Here is a 16,124-nt window from a genome sequence, read left to right on the forward strand (position 1 = left end):
AAAAAAAAAAAAAAAAAAAAAAAAAAAAAAAAAAAAAAAAAAAAAGTTATTAATATTAATATTTAATGAATAATAGTGTTTTAATGGCGTTTGTTGTTTTGACCAAAAAAGGTGAAAAGGACACTTCGTGGACTCAAAGCTGTCAGCTCTTCAATTTTTATTACGACCTTACGCTGAGCTCGCGCGTGTCCCCAACCCCTCCATTTTTTTTAATCCTTTAATTTACCTTATTACCCTTTCCTTTTCGTTTTCTTAAGGCTACTTTTGTAATCTCAACCTTCAGGGTAAATTTTGTCACGTGAGACAGGGCTACAATCCTCCACTTCTCAACTTTTTGTAACTTTTTTATTTACCCAATTACAATCTGCCAGGTGTAATATTTTTTTCTTCTTAATCGTTAGCAATTTCGAGCCTACGTAGGGTTGGCCACATGGACGTTTTCCATTTACTTTTTTATTTTAACTGTCTGGAACATTATCTGATAAGTGTTTATTTATTATTATTTTCTTTTGTGTGGTTCTTATGTTATCCCCACCAATTTGGGGAGAATTTACTGGTTAAATTCACTAATTATAATTACTCATTATTAATCAAAGCAAATTACATTAATCCTTTCCAATTCACTGTAGGGGCAAACAAACAACTATTGCATTAATCGGTCTTAATTAAGAAAATTATGTAAAACATTAACCTTTAATTTTTTTTCTTTTAGAGATCTCATATATGTGTAAAGTTAAATGGTGAAATTATCTATTCCTAGAAAATTTACAGCATTACCCCAAAATAATTACCTTTTTTTTTAGCGTGAGTAAAAAAAACTGTAGTGTGTAGTGCATACTACAACAATGATTAAATGTACTATAAGAACATAATTATCATTATAATAATTTTATATTGTAACATTTTCGACTAAATTTAGTTCAAATAAATAAAAAAATTGTGGATTAAGTAAACCCTAACTTAAAATAAATTATTTATAATATGATTATATATATATATATATATATATAGAGATAAATGGGTTAAGTTCAAGTAAACCACATGACTTAAAATAAAAGGTTTATAATATGCTTTTATATATATATATATATATATTTCTTTTCTTTTCTTTTCTTTTTCTAAAATGAGTGAAGTTCAAGTAAACCATAATTTAAAATAATTAATGGTAATTCAATTATTTAATTATGTACTCATAAATATATATTATATTAAAATTGAATGGTAAATTTTAATTTCATGTTTAAAAATAAATATATAAATGTTGAACGTATTAATATTTTACTTTTTATTTAAAATAAAAAATTTAAATATTTAAATATTTTTAATAGTTGGATTAAGTCCATTATTTAATAAGTATTATTTGAATTAGAAAAATTTATAATTGAATCTTTAAATTAAAAAAAAATGTCAATTAGGTTGATTTGAAAATAGTCTGCAACTCTGTTCACAAAGCCGTATCCACCTCTGTTCCGCCGCCGATGGGCACGATTCCCTCCGGCAACCGGTCTAATCTAAGGCGAACTGAACCGGTTCTTAATGTTTTTATTTTTACAGAAATCGGTTCGATTGGAAATGGATAAGGGACAGCGAGACAGGCGTGTGCGAGAGAAAAAAAATAAAAAGGATGGAACCATTTTGGAGCCCAACAACTTGCGTACACGTCACTCTCTCAAAGAGTTTCAATTCAATTTGGAATTTCCTTTTTAATTCAAATTTTTATTCCATGAGTAGTTTAAGGGTCTTCATACTATCACTTCAATTGGTAGTTTACCCGATGACATCCGAGTTAATGAAGGGTAAAGAACATATGCGAATACAATGTGAGACTAAGGATAAGATTGTTAGACGAACTCGACTTTCTACAATGGTATGATATTGTCCACTTTGAGCATAAGTTCTTATGGTTTTGCTCTGAGCTTCTCCAAAATGCATTGTACCAATAAAGAGAGTACTCTTCGATTATAAACTCATGATCATTCCCTAAATTAACCGATGTGGGACTTTCATCATCCAACACCTCTCCTCGAACAAAGTACGTCTTCCCTTAATCCAAGCTTGACTCGTTTGGAGTCTTAGTCATTTTTTACTATGCCTTTAAGGAGGCTTGACTCATTTTCTTTTGGAGTTGTTTGTTTGACATTTGAAGATTTACTAATTTATTGACACGACTACGTTTAGGGCATGACTCTGATACCATGTTAGATGATTTAGGGCATGCTCTAATATCATGTTAGATGAACACGACTCCCCACAATGGTATGAGGCATTTTGTGGAAGCCCAAAGTAAAGCCATGAACAATATCATACTAGTGTAGAGAGTCGTGTTCGTCTAAGAGAGATAACTAATCTACCTATACCAACAAGATGAACATGCAATTCTATATTGGGTGACTTTCCAGAAATTTCTTAGACGCTGAGATAAAGAGGAACGGACGTTATTTATATTTATATTTATATATAAAATTTATAAGAATTGCATATTTAGTAATTAAAAGGTCCCAAAAAGGGACCATAAATAAATGCATTGGATATGGAAGGCTCTCATGTCCACATATCACCCAAAATAAATTATGTACTCAACTTCCTTTCCTTTTACATCTCTACAAATTTTCAACAACAAAAATAAAACAAACCACAAACAAATAAACAACATCCACCCTACATTTCTTATCATTGGCCGTGTTCTATATTAGTACGACTAGATTCACTCCATAACAAAAAGCTAAAATTCATTAGCCCCACGTACAGTTTCATAGAAAAATGGAAACAAGTTCTTTTTATTTGCATCTCGTGAGAAATCTCGAAATAAACTTACCTGAAAAATAAATAAATAAAAATAAAATGAAGTGTAATAATGTCAATGACGTTTACCTTTAATATCGAATCAAATTTTTATAAATAGATTATGTAGATAAAAAACTTAGGAATAAGACAAAATATCGATTTTAGGATAAGGTTGAAGTAATGTAATTAAATCAACATATACATATAAATATAAATATAAATGAATGAAGTTACAAACTTAGTACTATTTGAATTTTGGAACTTTAGCCAAGTTGATAAAGTCAGATAAGGGCAAGGGAAATTAATCATCACTTATCTATTTCGAAAATCTCCACATTATCAAGCATATGATAAAATATATTTCAAGCCACTTATCCACCCCCTTCTATTTTATCCAACTTAATTGAAAAAATAAATTATTTATTCCTATAAATACGATTAAAGTTATAAAATTGGCACTTCAAAATTATTATTATTATTATTTTTTTTTTTTGTCAAATATTTGCCAAATTTTATATTTATTTTTAATATATCTGGACGGAATTGAATTAGATTTTTGTTTGGGTTATTTTGATTTTCTGAAAAATAAAAAAATTTAAGTCGGTTCAATTAACATTATTATAATTGGGTCAACCCGATCGACCAGAAAGGATTATAATCCAACCCCACTTCTAAAATCATTGATATTAGTGATTTATTGTGACTTGTGAATATTTGTTATTAATATAATATGTATTATCTGATAAATAGATTTTTTTTAAATAATTAAAAAAAATAGACAACACAGTCCAACTGTAAAATTGAGGGGAACAAAACATTTGTTATAAAAGTGTAGAAATTTATCTGTAATAGATACATTTTGAAATCGCAAAGCTGACGACTACACATAACAGGCTAAAATCGCCAATATATGTTAGCAGTGACTATGAACTATTACAGACGATAATTCTAGTCCAGTTACTCATGTCTCGAACTCAAAATTTCGAATCAGCCTATAAAAAATTGCTAACCTAACTCGTATTCCCCCCGTAAGAATTTGACTTTTAGTCGGGAATATAAAACTTCTAACTCAATTATATAAATACATATACATATATATATATATATATATATATATATATACAATTCATATAGATTTGTAGAGGAGAACGAAAGAGAATTGTCATCTCAAATGCTCAATTCATATCCGCACAGCTCCAAGTGTGTGTGTCTCTCTTCCATCGTTTCTCTCTCTTCCCCACCCTCCCACTATGGCTCGTAAAAGTCGGCCAGAAACCAAAACCAAGATGGCTTGGAAATGTTAATTGTCAAACAAGCGCTCACAGTGAGGCTGTAGATAAGTATGGCAGCTCAGCCGCTATCTCCGACTTCAACTTTTCCCTCTCTTTTCTGTACCAACACTAATGGCGTCGGTTTTTATAAATTCGGTGCTTTCCTTCATTCCCACCATGTCTCTGTTTCTTCTTCTTCTTCATTTTCCATGGCTAAACCCAACCAATCCATTTCCAGACTCTGTTATTCGCCGACTCATTTCGCGAAATCAGGTATTTTCGTCTTTCCAGATTGTTTTGATGGAACAGTATCTGTGTTCATCAGGTTTTATCTGTTGAGTTCTGCGATTTTCTCTGTTTGGCTATTGGAATGGTTTTTGATGATTGTGTGGGGTTATTGGTTGTCGAGTGTTGGGAAGGTTATGCAATGTTCGTCGATTTCATTTGCCTTTTTGTCTCCTTTATTCAATGGAATTTTGGTAGTGTTTTGAGGTTTTGTGCTTTTGATTATGCGATATTCTCTGTTTGGCTACTTGGAAAATTGTGGGGAATAGATTGTGGCCTTTCTTGATGTCAGAGCTATCATGGAGGGAAATTGAAAAGTGTTCTTCAGTTATTTAAATTTGGTTTCATGATGAGAAATTGAAAAGTGTTCTTCATTTGTCTTACTTTTTGCAATATCTTTTGTTGTTTCTTGAAATGGATTCTGTTCATTCTTGGTGTTCGGAAATTTTTGGGTTATGTGAGGTCCTACATCGGTTGGAGAGGGAAACGAAGCATTCCTTATAAGGGTGCGGAAACCTCTCCTTAGTAGACGCACTTCAAAACCATAAGGCTGATGGCGATATGTAGCGAGCCAAAACGAACAATATCTGATAGCGGTGGATAGCGGTGGATTTGAGCTGTTAGAGCCCTTTATCACTTTTACTTAAAAGGATATCAAAATGGTTGGGTTCATCAGAGCATGACGTAAATGCGCGGATTGTATAGATCCTTATGTTGCCAATTAAACAAGTGGGCTAGTCTAATTCAATACATGGGGAGAGATTTGAGTGAAGTTATCAATTCAAACATTCTCACGGTTTCCTGACCTCTTTTCTACCTTCATCAAAGAAACACGACCATTTCCCTCGACGCATAGAACATTCTATTCGTTCTTGAAACATCACTTTGCTCTTTTCAGGGGACATTTTCATATAGGATTTCTGATAAGTAAAAACATCCTATCTAGTTACTACTTTGCAGTGAAATCAGAGATAGCTTCAAAATTCTTATATTTTCTGAATGAACTTTACCATATTTGTAGTTAAGCTTCTATATGTAGTTTCAGAAAGCTACAGTTCAATTGTTTTATGGTCAATACTGTTCTACTATAACTTGTTTAGTATGCAAATGTCTTCTTAATGTGTAGAGGGAAACTGCTTTAATCATTGATCTCTTCCTTTGTCTCCTTTGGAATTTTATTCTAGGCAATGGATGTTCATGGATTCAAGATAACTCCTCGTGTCACGGTGTTGCTGCCTCGGTCGAGCGTTATCAAGGCTCCGTTTGTCATGCATTGCCCACAAAGCCAGCACAAGTTTCCATTTTGGAGGATCTTTTTGAATTCATTTGCTCAGGTCCATTGATAGAAAAGTTGGGCCTGACCCCCACAAATGTGGCAGACGCCATAGATAAATGGCTAGCTTATGGCTCTTATCTATGTCGATTGTTCAAGGTTAATGAAATGGAGCTCACAATTCCTCAGAAAGCAAGATTTTATCATTACTATATACCTGTGTTTTTTTGGTGTGAAGATCAAATATCTCAACACCATTCCTCGTTTAAAGAAGGAGAAGAAATTCCTCCCTTAGTGGTAAGCTTTTGGACTTCCCGTAGCTTTTTTCTTTTCGTTTCAAACGTGCACATACCATCAAGGAATTGAGATATTTTGCACAAGGCTTAGCCGGTGTGCCAGTGGGGACGTTGGGTCCCAACGGGGGTGGATTGTGAGATCCCACATTGGTTAGAGAGGGTAACGGAGCATTTCTTATAAGGGTGTCGAAACCTCTCCCTAGCAGACGCATTTTAAAAACCGTGAGGTTGATGGCGATACGTAACAGGCCAAAGCAGACAATATCTGCTAGCGATGGACTTGGGCGGTTACCCTGTTACTATTAGAGCTAAAAAATTGTTATTCCCCTGGTTATTTATCTTCAAATCACTTTGTTGTGCAGATAGGATTTAGTGCTCCACAAGGTTGTGGAAAGACGACACTTGTGTATGCTCTCAATTATCTCTTCGAAGTAACAGGCAGGTAGGCTGTGATGCTAGTAGATATACCATAATGCGAGCTGACTATCTGCTGAAGCAGTGATAAGAGTATAGAGAAAGGAAAATGTGAGATCCTATGTCAGTTGGAGAGCGAAACGAAGCATTTCTTATAAGGGTGTGAAAACCTCTCCCTAGCAGACGTTTAAAACCGTAAGGCTGATGGCGATACGTAACGGGCCAAAACGGACAATATTTGCTAGCAGTGGACTTGAGCTGTTACAAATGGTATTAGAGCCAGTCACTGGGCGGTGTGCTAGCGAGGACGCTGTGTCCCCAAAGGGGTGGATTGTAAGATTCCACATCGGTTAGAGAGGGGAACGAAACATTCCTTATAAGGGTGTGGAAACCTCTCCCTAGCAGACGCGTTTTAAAACCATGAGGCTGACGGCGATATGTAACGCGCCAAAACGGACAATATTTACTAGTGGTGGACTTGAACTGTTACATAAAAACCATATAATTTCTGACTAAAGCTCTATCTCAGGAAGTCTGCTATGGTATCCATCGACGACTTCTATTTGACAGCCGAGGGGCAGGTTGGTTAGCTATCAATGGCGTTTTTTAGCGTTTTCTTTCTATTTGCAGTACTATAAGTCATTTAAGTGTTACATGGTAGGCACAACTGAGGGAAAGCAACCCCGGGAATGCTCTTCTGGAGGTAACTATTTATGGTCTGTCCTTCTCTTAGTCCTCCATATCTTCTGTTAATTATGTTCTTTCCATTTTCAGTATCGAGGAAACGCTGGAAGTCACGATCTCGAACTGTCGGTCGAAACACTCACAGCTCTCTCCAAGTTGACCAAGGAAGGTCAGTTTGTTTCTCCTTCACTTCTTTTGCTGTTGTCCCTGGTTTCGAGTTTTTTACTCATCGAATTCTCTTTTAATATGAAGATTTAAAGATGAAGGTCCCCAGATATGATAAAGTAAGTTCAAAAAACCATGCTCATATCTAATTCCAGTCATTTGTGATTCTCAAACTCCCCATTTCCTGTGTTTTATTCAGTCTGCATATAGTGGAAGAGGTGACAGAGCTGATCCTTCTACTTGGCCAGAGGTTGAAGGACCACTGACAGTAAGAAATTTTAACTCAACATAAAACTTATGGCACCTACCTACTACATAAACCTTTCGTTTCGTTACCTTTAGGTCGTCCTGTTTGAAGGTTGGATGCTCGGCTTCAAACCGCTCCCGACCGAAGCTGTTACAGCAGTTGATCCACAGGTTATAGCTTTTTCAACTCTTCCAACATTGTATCAAGGTAAACCAAATCTGAAATTTGAATTTTATAGCTGGAGATAGTGAACAACAATATGAAAGCGTACTACGACGCTTGGGATAAGTACATAGGGGCATGGATCGTGATCAAGATAAACGACCCGAGTTGCGTTTACTATTGGCGTCTACAAGTAAGGCTTTATACACATTAGCATACAAGAATCACCACCTGGGTTTCAGAAGCCTTAAGAACTGCATGTTGTTATGAATTTACAGGCAGAGATTGCAATGAGAGAGGCAGGAAAACCCGGGATGAGCGACGAAGAGGTAAGCCGAAAACGAAACAAAGTGAAAGAGTTTGAAAGTTGGGGATGGTAAAGATGAGTTGTGGTGGTGGTGGTGTTTGCAGGTTAGGGACTTTGTGTCACGTTATCTGCCGGCTTATAAAGCTTATCTTCCCACATTGTACGAAGAAGGACCAAGTGGGTCAGATCCAAAGCGCTTGCTTGTGGTTGAAATTGATGAACAAAGGAACCCAATTCTTGGATATTAGCTTAAAGCTGCTACCACTGCTTTTGTGAGCTTCCCCACATGTTCTGTTCTGTTATGGTCTTTAACCACCACCTTTTTACACCCTTTGTGCGCCCTGGGACCTCTCTTATTCATTCATTTCTGTGTCTATCTGTTTATGCTGTATGTAATGTAATATAATATAATATAATATAATATAATCAAATGTGGATTTCACTAAAGTTTTTTCAAGTCCTACCTGAGGTGCTATGATGCAGCTTTTACTTCCTTTTTTTTGGGGAAAAATATGATTTTCCCACCTCACTTTTTATATATTTAATGAAAAAAAAAAAGAGCTTACTCCGGGAAACTCGATCCCCTTTTAGAATTCCTGCAAAAATTAATGGAAAATTTTACTACGATTAAATGTAGAAATAAGATGAGATGAGGACAAAGAAGATTTTTCCATCCTTGTTCTCACCTCGTGGACGAGGATGGAGAAGACTTTTTGATCTTTGTCGAGAGAATATGACAATTTTATACGGTTAATTGTTGCACATGTAAACTAATTACGTTTGATTAATATCATGTTTATCTAATGACCTTGTTTACAGTTCGAGAATAATTAGGTGAATGAGAAAAAATATGCTTTACCTCGTGACATCAGGGAAAAGAAAAAGTTCAGGATTGGATATGCTATCGGTAAAGGTTTAGGTGGAAGTATGCTTGTTTGCCAAATTTGTCGAAGTATGCCTGTTTGCCAAATTTATCACAGTTTTGTCTCTTATGATTGTTCGTAAGAACACTAAAATAATAATATCCACAATACAAATTGAATAATTATTTTGAAGGCAAAATTATTGTTTTTTTTTTAACCAAAGTTTAAGACTTATTATAAATAAAAAGTTTAAAGTAACCCTTAAATTTGATTAAATTTTTTTCTACACTATTTAAAAAAAAAAAAAAACATTGAAACAATAAAATAGAAAAAAACAAAATAAACCATTTCCTTAATATAACTAAACAAACTATAGTATCTAAGTGAAGAATTAAAACAAAAAACACCCAAACAAACTTCATATAAAGCTATCTAGACGTTGTAACATAAAACTGAACAATTAACATTAATGATGAGAATTACGGTTATGTCTATTTTGAAACTAAATAAAGTCATAAAAATGAAGGAAAATATATTTCTTAAGCTCATAGATCCTTAAATTGCAGGCCGAACCCTTTGACCTCCGATCTCTTCATGATCCGGAGTCTCTTGCACGATTTGGCAAACATCCTGAAAAAATATGATCATAATTAAATCTAAAATTCGATTATTATTTTGATTTTAAATTATAGGCATGGGATATGTCGGGGAGGGGGCAAGGGGAATTGAATTCAGGGACAACTTTGTAATCTGGCTGACACTATTATTAAGGTCTGCTTCCTGTCGGCATCATGTCGTGTTAGTTAATGAATGGGCAGGGTATATCAAAAGACCATTTTGCCCTCTCTGTCACTTTCTTCCTAATTAAATGTCTAATTAAAACTTAATCGCAATTTGTGTCAATCATATCAAATTGACTTTGACTTTGACTGGAGGCTTCAATTTTAAGCACAGTTAATAACGGTAATACCAAATAAATATATATATATATATAGGGCAACAAAAACCTTCGTATATATCTATATTAGATTTTTGAACTGAGTTGAATTTTTGAAAAAGTGAAAAATTCGAGCACGTCTGTGGGTTGACATTTTTTTTGTTGGTTCAACCCGACTAACTCGAAAATAAGATTACAACCTAACCCAACCATACCGTACTTTTAAAAAACGAAAAATAAGAATATTTAACATCTGTAACTGATACCAATGATACGTTATAATATATGAATTTTTTATTTTAAATTTTACGTGATTTTCGTTGTTAATATAACAAATATTGTAGGAAAAAAAAGAACAACTCAACTAAAAAACAGAGGATTGAGTCGGGTTTAGGGTTATAAAGTCTATTCGGGTTGCTTGGGCCACCAACCCGATCAACCCTTAACAAATGAAATAATATGAATTTAAATTGTTAGTGAAATTTTGAGTTAGGTAAAAAGAAAAATGAGGGACGTAAATCTAATTGTAGATCTAAAGATTTGAAGTCCAAATTTCAATAATGTATATTTGTTGTACTAAAAAAATTAGACTTACTCCCAGGGGACGTCTCCCACAAACATCCAATCTCCGTCTTTGTCTTCATAAATCGGAACGTAATCAGATCCTTTTCCATGTTTCGATGTCTTTCCTGTCATTTTACAAACATACCACTACATTATCACGATATTTATATATATTACTATAGAAACCGTAAAAACAAGAGAGAAAATAAAACAAATACGAGAAAGAGCACTAAATTTACCGGTTCCAAAGCAAGCAAAGAGCTTTTCAAGAGCGAGAGCGAGATCCGAATATCCATTATGAGAACCCAAGTCAAGTTTACGAAGAAATGGAGCTCCATCCATACTAATCTTCACGTATATTTTTGAGTTCTTATTCTCATGCAATGACTCTTTCTCTTCAAAACTATTCTTTCTTCGATACGAACACACTGGTGGCCACCCTACAACTTGTCCCTTACTCATGTTATTCTTTCGCTCGACCTCGTCTCTAGTCGGTTCATCTTCGCCTGCAATGGCAACGTAGGCTCGTTTCTTCTCGTTTTTTTCGCCATTGCCAGGGAGACCGAGACGAAGCTCGGTGATCTCGAGTCCAAGGGGTTGTTTTTCCATGGATGAAAGATGGGTTGTTAGGGATGGGGAAAAAGAAAGTGGGATATATAGAAGAAGGAAAGAGATGGGGGAAATGGAGGAGGGAGTGGGGAACCATGACAGGTCAACTAAGGGCTTTGTGGTCTCTGAGATGAGTAGCCAATGTGGGGTCTTGGTGTCCCCTAACACACTTTTAAGGACAGGCAACAAACAACAACTTATTAGGGTTTTATTACTTTTTCTTTTCATTCAAATTTATTCTAAATATATATTTATTTTTATTAGCTTAGCTACGGTTCCGAGAGAATCGAGTCATTTAGTCAGCTCATCTGAGACGTCCACAATTGACTACTTCTTTTGTGGACTGGGTTCATTAAATATGATGGGTTTGCCCACCCGCCTCTGGAACCTAAACTTCTAGACTATGACCCAACAAATCTCGGCACTAAAATATGCGAGCTATTAGACATTTTTTTCAATACCTCGTTGAGGAGGGTAAGAAAAAACGTCGATGGAAATTCGAGATAACCCCAACCTCCACCTCTGCTCTATCGAACCTCTTTCTTCACATAGTTCATTTCCGCCATGATAACAAGCAGATGATGAGCTTCTAGCTCTTTCATTCTGATCCAACAGAAAGATTGTAGTTTTGAGCGTTTGTGTTAAACATGGTGTAACGACCTAGACCCACCACTAGCAGATATTGTCATCTTTGGATTTTCCCTTTCGGGCTTCCCCCTCAAGGCTTTAAAACGCGTCTACTAGGGAAAAGTTTTCACACCCTTATAAATGGTGTTTTGTTCCCCTCCCTAACGAATGTGGAACATCACAGGTGGCCATCGTAAAAGCTTCAAACTTGAATATAAAATTTAAGTCAATTGATTGTTCAAATTACAACAGAAAACTTGAACTCGAGAAGAAGGCAACTGCTATCTTTCGTATCATCCCTACCAAGATTTATACACCCATTACAACATAGAACAGACAGATCACTTCCCGACAGATAATAACCTTGATGAATTTGTTAGTACGTGTAATACATATGATAGCTCATCATTTTAAGCACACATAATGACATTCTTCAATATGATTTATTATTATTATTATTATTTATTAAAAGTGACAACTAATTTAATATGTACCAAAGACATTATAATATACATAGCTTAATGGGTACAATCATGTCACATGTTAAATGAAATTACATTTTTTTTTTTTTTTTTGTAAAATGTGTTCAGCTCAGATTGAAACATAGGAATATCCGACCTTAAAAAATACATATTATTGAGTTTTGTATTTTAATTATCATGAATTTTAATTTTAGTCAATAAATAGTTTCTATTAATATTTTTATTATTTATTAATCATAAAATTAAAAAAAGAAAACTAAAATTGGATTTGTTACTATGCAATTTATATTTATCCTTAATTCTTACCTTAAAATTAATTATTCTAAATCAATGATATTTCATAATATTTAACAATTTTTTATATATAATTTAAAAAATCCTCCATAATTGATAATTAGCATATAAAATAGGGTTTTGTCATGAGAAAAAGAAGGTACTCATTTCATTTACAAAAGGGCACATAATTTCAAACAAAATCATCTAATCTTGCTTTTTTTTTTCTTTTTTTTCCTTAACTTTTAATAATTAAATTGTAAATAAAATTTTATAATTTCGGAGAAAAAAATTGAAGGGATCATTGTTCGATTCGATCGTTATAAACGAAAGGGACCAATTTTCAAATTTACAACGTAAAGATGTCTGTCGATTTACTCGTGAGGACCTACTCGAAACGAAGACAAGAATTCTTAAGGAAAAAAAACGAGAAAAAACGAGATCGAGAGCTAAGATTACGTTATCCAAAATATTTTTGTGTGACAACAAAAAAAAGTAAAATATTTGATTATATTTTGGATTAATCATCATAGAAAAAAAGAGAATCGTTTCAAGAGATTTGGGTGTGCGAAAATAATAATGAATCCCAATGTTTTAATTTCTGACACTAATTATGTCTCCAATCAAATTAACAAACAAAAAAAAAACCTTAAAAATATCATATATTAAATAATTGATAGAAAAATGTTAAAATCTACCAAAATAATAATAATAATATATGATAAATAAAAAAAATAAATGGAACGAAGGTTTATTACCATTTGATCGAACATATAATATGTTGATTAATTAATTATATATAAATTTATTCATAATTCATATATTATTGCTTCCTTTTATCCTAATATTTTAAATTTTTTAATTTTATTATAAAGTTTAAAACTTTATTATATATTGAAATGTAATTTACAAAAAGTCAATAAAGCATGTTATTTGTAGGGATGAACACCAACATATAGTCAAAATTAACACATATTTGATAGAACTAAGAGGCTCCTCAAGAACAAACGGACTTAATTTATGATAGATCATAAACAAAACAATGAAACATCTCTGTCATTTGCCTTTGACCTAATTGTAATTATAAACAATCCGTTGTACGTAACGGTTATATACATGGACACAATTCGTCCTATACTTATAAAAGTACAACTTTAAGTTCATAGTGGAGCGATCCAGAGTTTAAAAAAATTAAAATTAATTGTTTAAGGTACGAAACATGAAACATGGAACGTTTAGATTTTGATGTAGAGAAATTTAAAAAATACCGTATCGTGCCCAACAAATTATTAATATCTTCGTTTCAAGAATTAAACACGTGAAAAAAGTTAAATAAATAATAAAAATAAAAATAAATGGTAGTTGAAATTAAATATTTGTAACATCACATTTATTTTGAAAAATAAGATGATGGTTGAATTCATAGAATTGGCTAAAAGGCCAAAAAAACACAACACATGCAACTGTCACATATGCCTCTTTATATACTATATGCTATTACCTCTAATACAAACACGTGTCACCTCCTCCCCCTCCTTGCATTTAATTTCCATTTTTTATTTAAAAAAATTAATTTTAAAAAATAAGTTAATCATCCGAGTAGAAATTTGAATCTCTAATCTTTTGATAGAGATTATGATGCCTCCACTGCACGTTGGATCGAGAAGGGCAAATTGGGTAATAAAATTTAGAAAAGAGGGCAAATATGGAAATAGTGGCATTAAGTTGTAACAAGGAAAGGGCCACATATTCCTCCCTTGTTTGGTAAGCGAATGGGCCATGTGTTTCCATGCGGTTGGAAACTATGGGCCAGGCTTTGTTTTCGGGCCGATTTGTAATCTCCTAAAATTCGGGCCATGGCCCAAACCATGGCCCAAATAGTCCAACGGATGGAGACGGATGTTTTCAGTCATGTTTTCCTCAAATAATAATAATTAATAAATAAATAAATAAAAATAATATTGGACATGCTCTACCATTAAAATAAAAAAATAATTTTTTAAAACTAAATTGTTAGGTTTTTATTGTAAAAATGCAAATAAAAACATTTTTAACTTATAAAACATAATAATTTTAAAAAGCCCTAAATAAATTATTACAAGTACTCAAAAAATAAAAATAATACGTTAATTAATTGAATTTTGGTGTCCAAACTGTTTTTGCTCGAACAAGTTCAATCCCATCGGAGAGAATTGAGTGGTGGAGTTTGATGTCTTTATCTTTGATGAAAGGAGTACCATTCACAACGTCGTTTTCTAAGGGCACAGAAAGCGACTGCAATTGCTGATCCACACTACATTCTTTTAAGTACTTGATTGTTATACCCGAGAGCTGGTAATTCTCCAACACGGATCGAGGAGTACCCTAAAACCAAAATATTGACATTTTTTCTCATTCTAATTTTATTATATCATTTAAATAAATAAAAGAAATAATTTATAACGACCAAAAAGGTAGGTAAATAAAAAAGAAGAAAAAAACATACCTCGAGTACGAAGTTGATATAACTGGCATTGTTAATGTGCTGATTCATATCAAGATCGCTCAGTCTCGTCTACCAATATTTGAAGAGTCACGAGTAAAATTAAATTAAATTAGAAAAGAAAAAAAAAAAAAAAGGAGTTATTAAAATTAAAACTTACAACTAAAGATGCATGGGTGCAATCGTGTTGATGTAAATGTAGTTTTTGGGAGACGATGTTATCTTCCTCAAGGATTGGATGGCTGTCTAAGAAGAATGGATTCATTTCCTCCTTTAATTCTTCACAAAATTTGGATAATTTTCTTGTTCTTTTGTTCATCAAAACATAGAAACTGCAATTCAAACTAAATATCAAAACATATTGATGTTTCAATCGTGTTCGAATTGAGATCAAGAACAAACCAGATTGCACGGATCAAAACTTTTCCACTTTTCTTGTCACGAGCGATCCAGTTTCGACGATAGCTATTCTTCCCATGTTTACATATCCACGTACGAAGTTCAACGACGTCGTTCCTTCAAAATTCGTGTTTTAAAACCATGTTACTCGAACATATTAGCAGACACGGAAATGTAAAAAAATATGTTATATTTACCAAGAAGGAAATTGGTCGACCACCACTTGCAATTTATGCACGACCCATATGAGGTCCCTTTTCGTCATTTCATGTGTTGTGCCAAATCCCGTCTTGCCCAATCCCCTTTCGACCAATCCACAGCTTATGAAGTGATTTAGTTTCGACTCCTAATCAAAACCCATGTATCAAAAGAGATTCACATTTCATGTATAGATATGTTTGTTTAAACAAACAAACTTAGAACCTGTAACTGGTTGATGACGAAAAACATTGTCATCTTATTATCAGGTCCCGATTCGTATGATCTCACCAAGAAATGACATTGGTAAACCAAACCATCGTTCAAAAACTCTTCCACCATTAAATTCTCACGAGTTATCTCGGGTTTTCTCGAGACGTAATCATCGATACTCTTGAACCCACCTACCAAAAAAGGAGAGTCACCCACAAAAGAAGGGTTGGAAAAGGCAAGACCTTTACTATCATCATCAACTTACCTGCAATGGGTTGAGAAATGTGAGAAGATTTGAGGGTAAGAGAGGCAGTTTTGGGTCGGGCTTTGAGGTGCAAACTGGGTGTGGTGGCATGTCCAAATGTTGGTTCCCTCATTGAAATTGATACTAATTCCATACCAAAATGGGAGCCATTTGATGAACATATGAGTGCCATGATATCAAACTTACCATAAGATTTGATGNTTTTTTTTTTTTTTTTTTTTTTTTTTTTTTTTTTTTTTTTTTTTTTTTTTTTGTAAGATTTAATTTTTCAGTTTTCTTTTTTAATATATGTTTTTACTTTAAAGCTGTTTCATTAATGTTGTT

The 16,124-nt window shown here is 33.4% G+C and overlaps 3 protein-coding genes across 3 annotated transcripts; 1 reads left to right on the forward strand and 2 right to left on the reverse strand.

Annotated features, from left to right (window-relative positions):
* The first annotated feature begins 3,922 nt into the window (after nt 1–3,922).
* LOC111778141 (D-glycerate 3-kinase, chloroplastic-like) lies at nt 3,923–8,345 on the forward strand. The gene is made up of 12 exons (XM_023657807.1): nt 3,923–4,328; nt 5,525–5,910; nt 6,272–6,351; nt 6,853–6,904; nt 6,985–7,026; nt 7,098–7,176; nt 7,260–7,291; nt 7,372–7,440; nt 7,515–7,589; nt 7,658–7,774; nt 7,860–7,910; nt 7,993–8,345. Exons 1-12 carry the CDS (start codon nt 4,127–4,129, stop codon nt 8,134–8,136), a joined length of 1,329 nt encoding a protein of 442 aa, XP_023513575.1. The 5' UTR covers nt 3,923–4,126; the 3' UTR covers nt 8,137–8,345.
* An 848-nt stretch (nt 8,346–9,193) lies between these two features.
* On the reverse strand, nt 9,194–11,089 carry LOC111778783 (auxin-induced protein AUX22-like). The gene is made up of 3 exons (XM_023658758.1): nt 10,492–11,089; nt 10,284–10,377; nt 9,194–9,381 (listed from the first exon to the last, which is right to left on the reverse strand). The coding sequence occupies exons 1-3, from the start codon at nt 11,087–11,089 to the stop codon at nt 9,297–9,299; spliced, it is 777 nt and encodes a 258-aa protein (XP_023514526.1). The 3' UTR covers nt 9,194–9,296.
* Nucleotides 11,090–14,373: 3,284 nt separating this feature from the next.
* LOC111778784 (palmitoyl-acyl carrier protein thioesterase, chloroplastic-like) lies at nt 14,374–15,972 on the reverse strand. Its single transcript, XM_023658759.1, has 7 exons — nt 15,801–15,972; nt 15,548–15,726; nt 15,322–15,470; nt 15,128–15,241; nt 14,886–15,057; nt 14,729–14,797; nt 14,374–14,607 (listed from the first exon to the last, which is right to left on the reverse strand). Exons 1-7 carry the CDS (start codon nt 15,970–15,972, stop codon nt 14,374–14,376), a joined length of 1,089 nt encoding a protein of 362 aa, XP_023514527.1.
* Between the last annotated feature and the right edge of the window lie 152 nt (nt 15,973–16,124).

This window comes from Cucurbita pepo, chromosome LG17 (assembly GCF_002806865.2).
Source record: "Cucurbita pepo subsp. pepo cultivar mu-cu-16 chromosome LG17, ASM280686v2, whole genome shotgun sequence".
NCBI classification, from domain to species: Eukaryota; Viridiplantae; Streptophyta; class Magnoliopsida; order Cucurbitales; family Cucurbitaceae; genus Cucurbita; species Cucurbita pepo.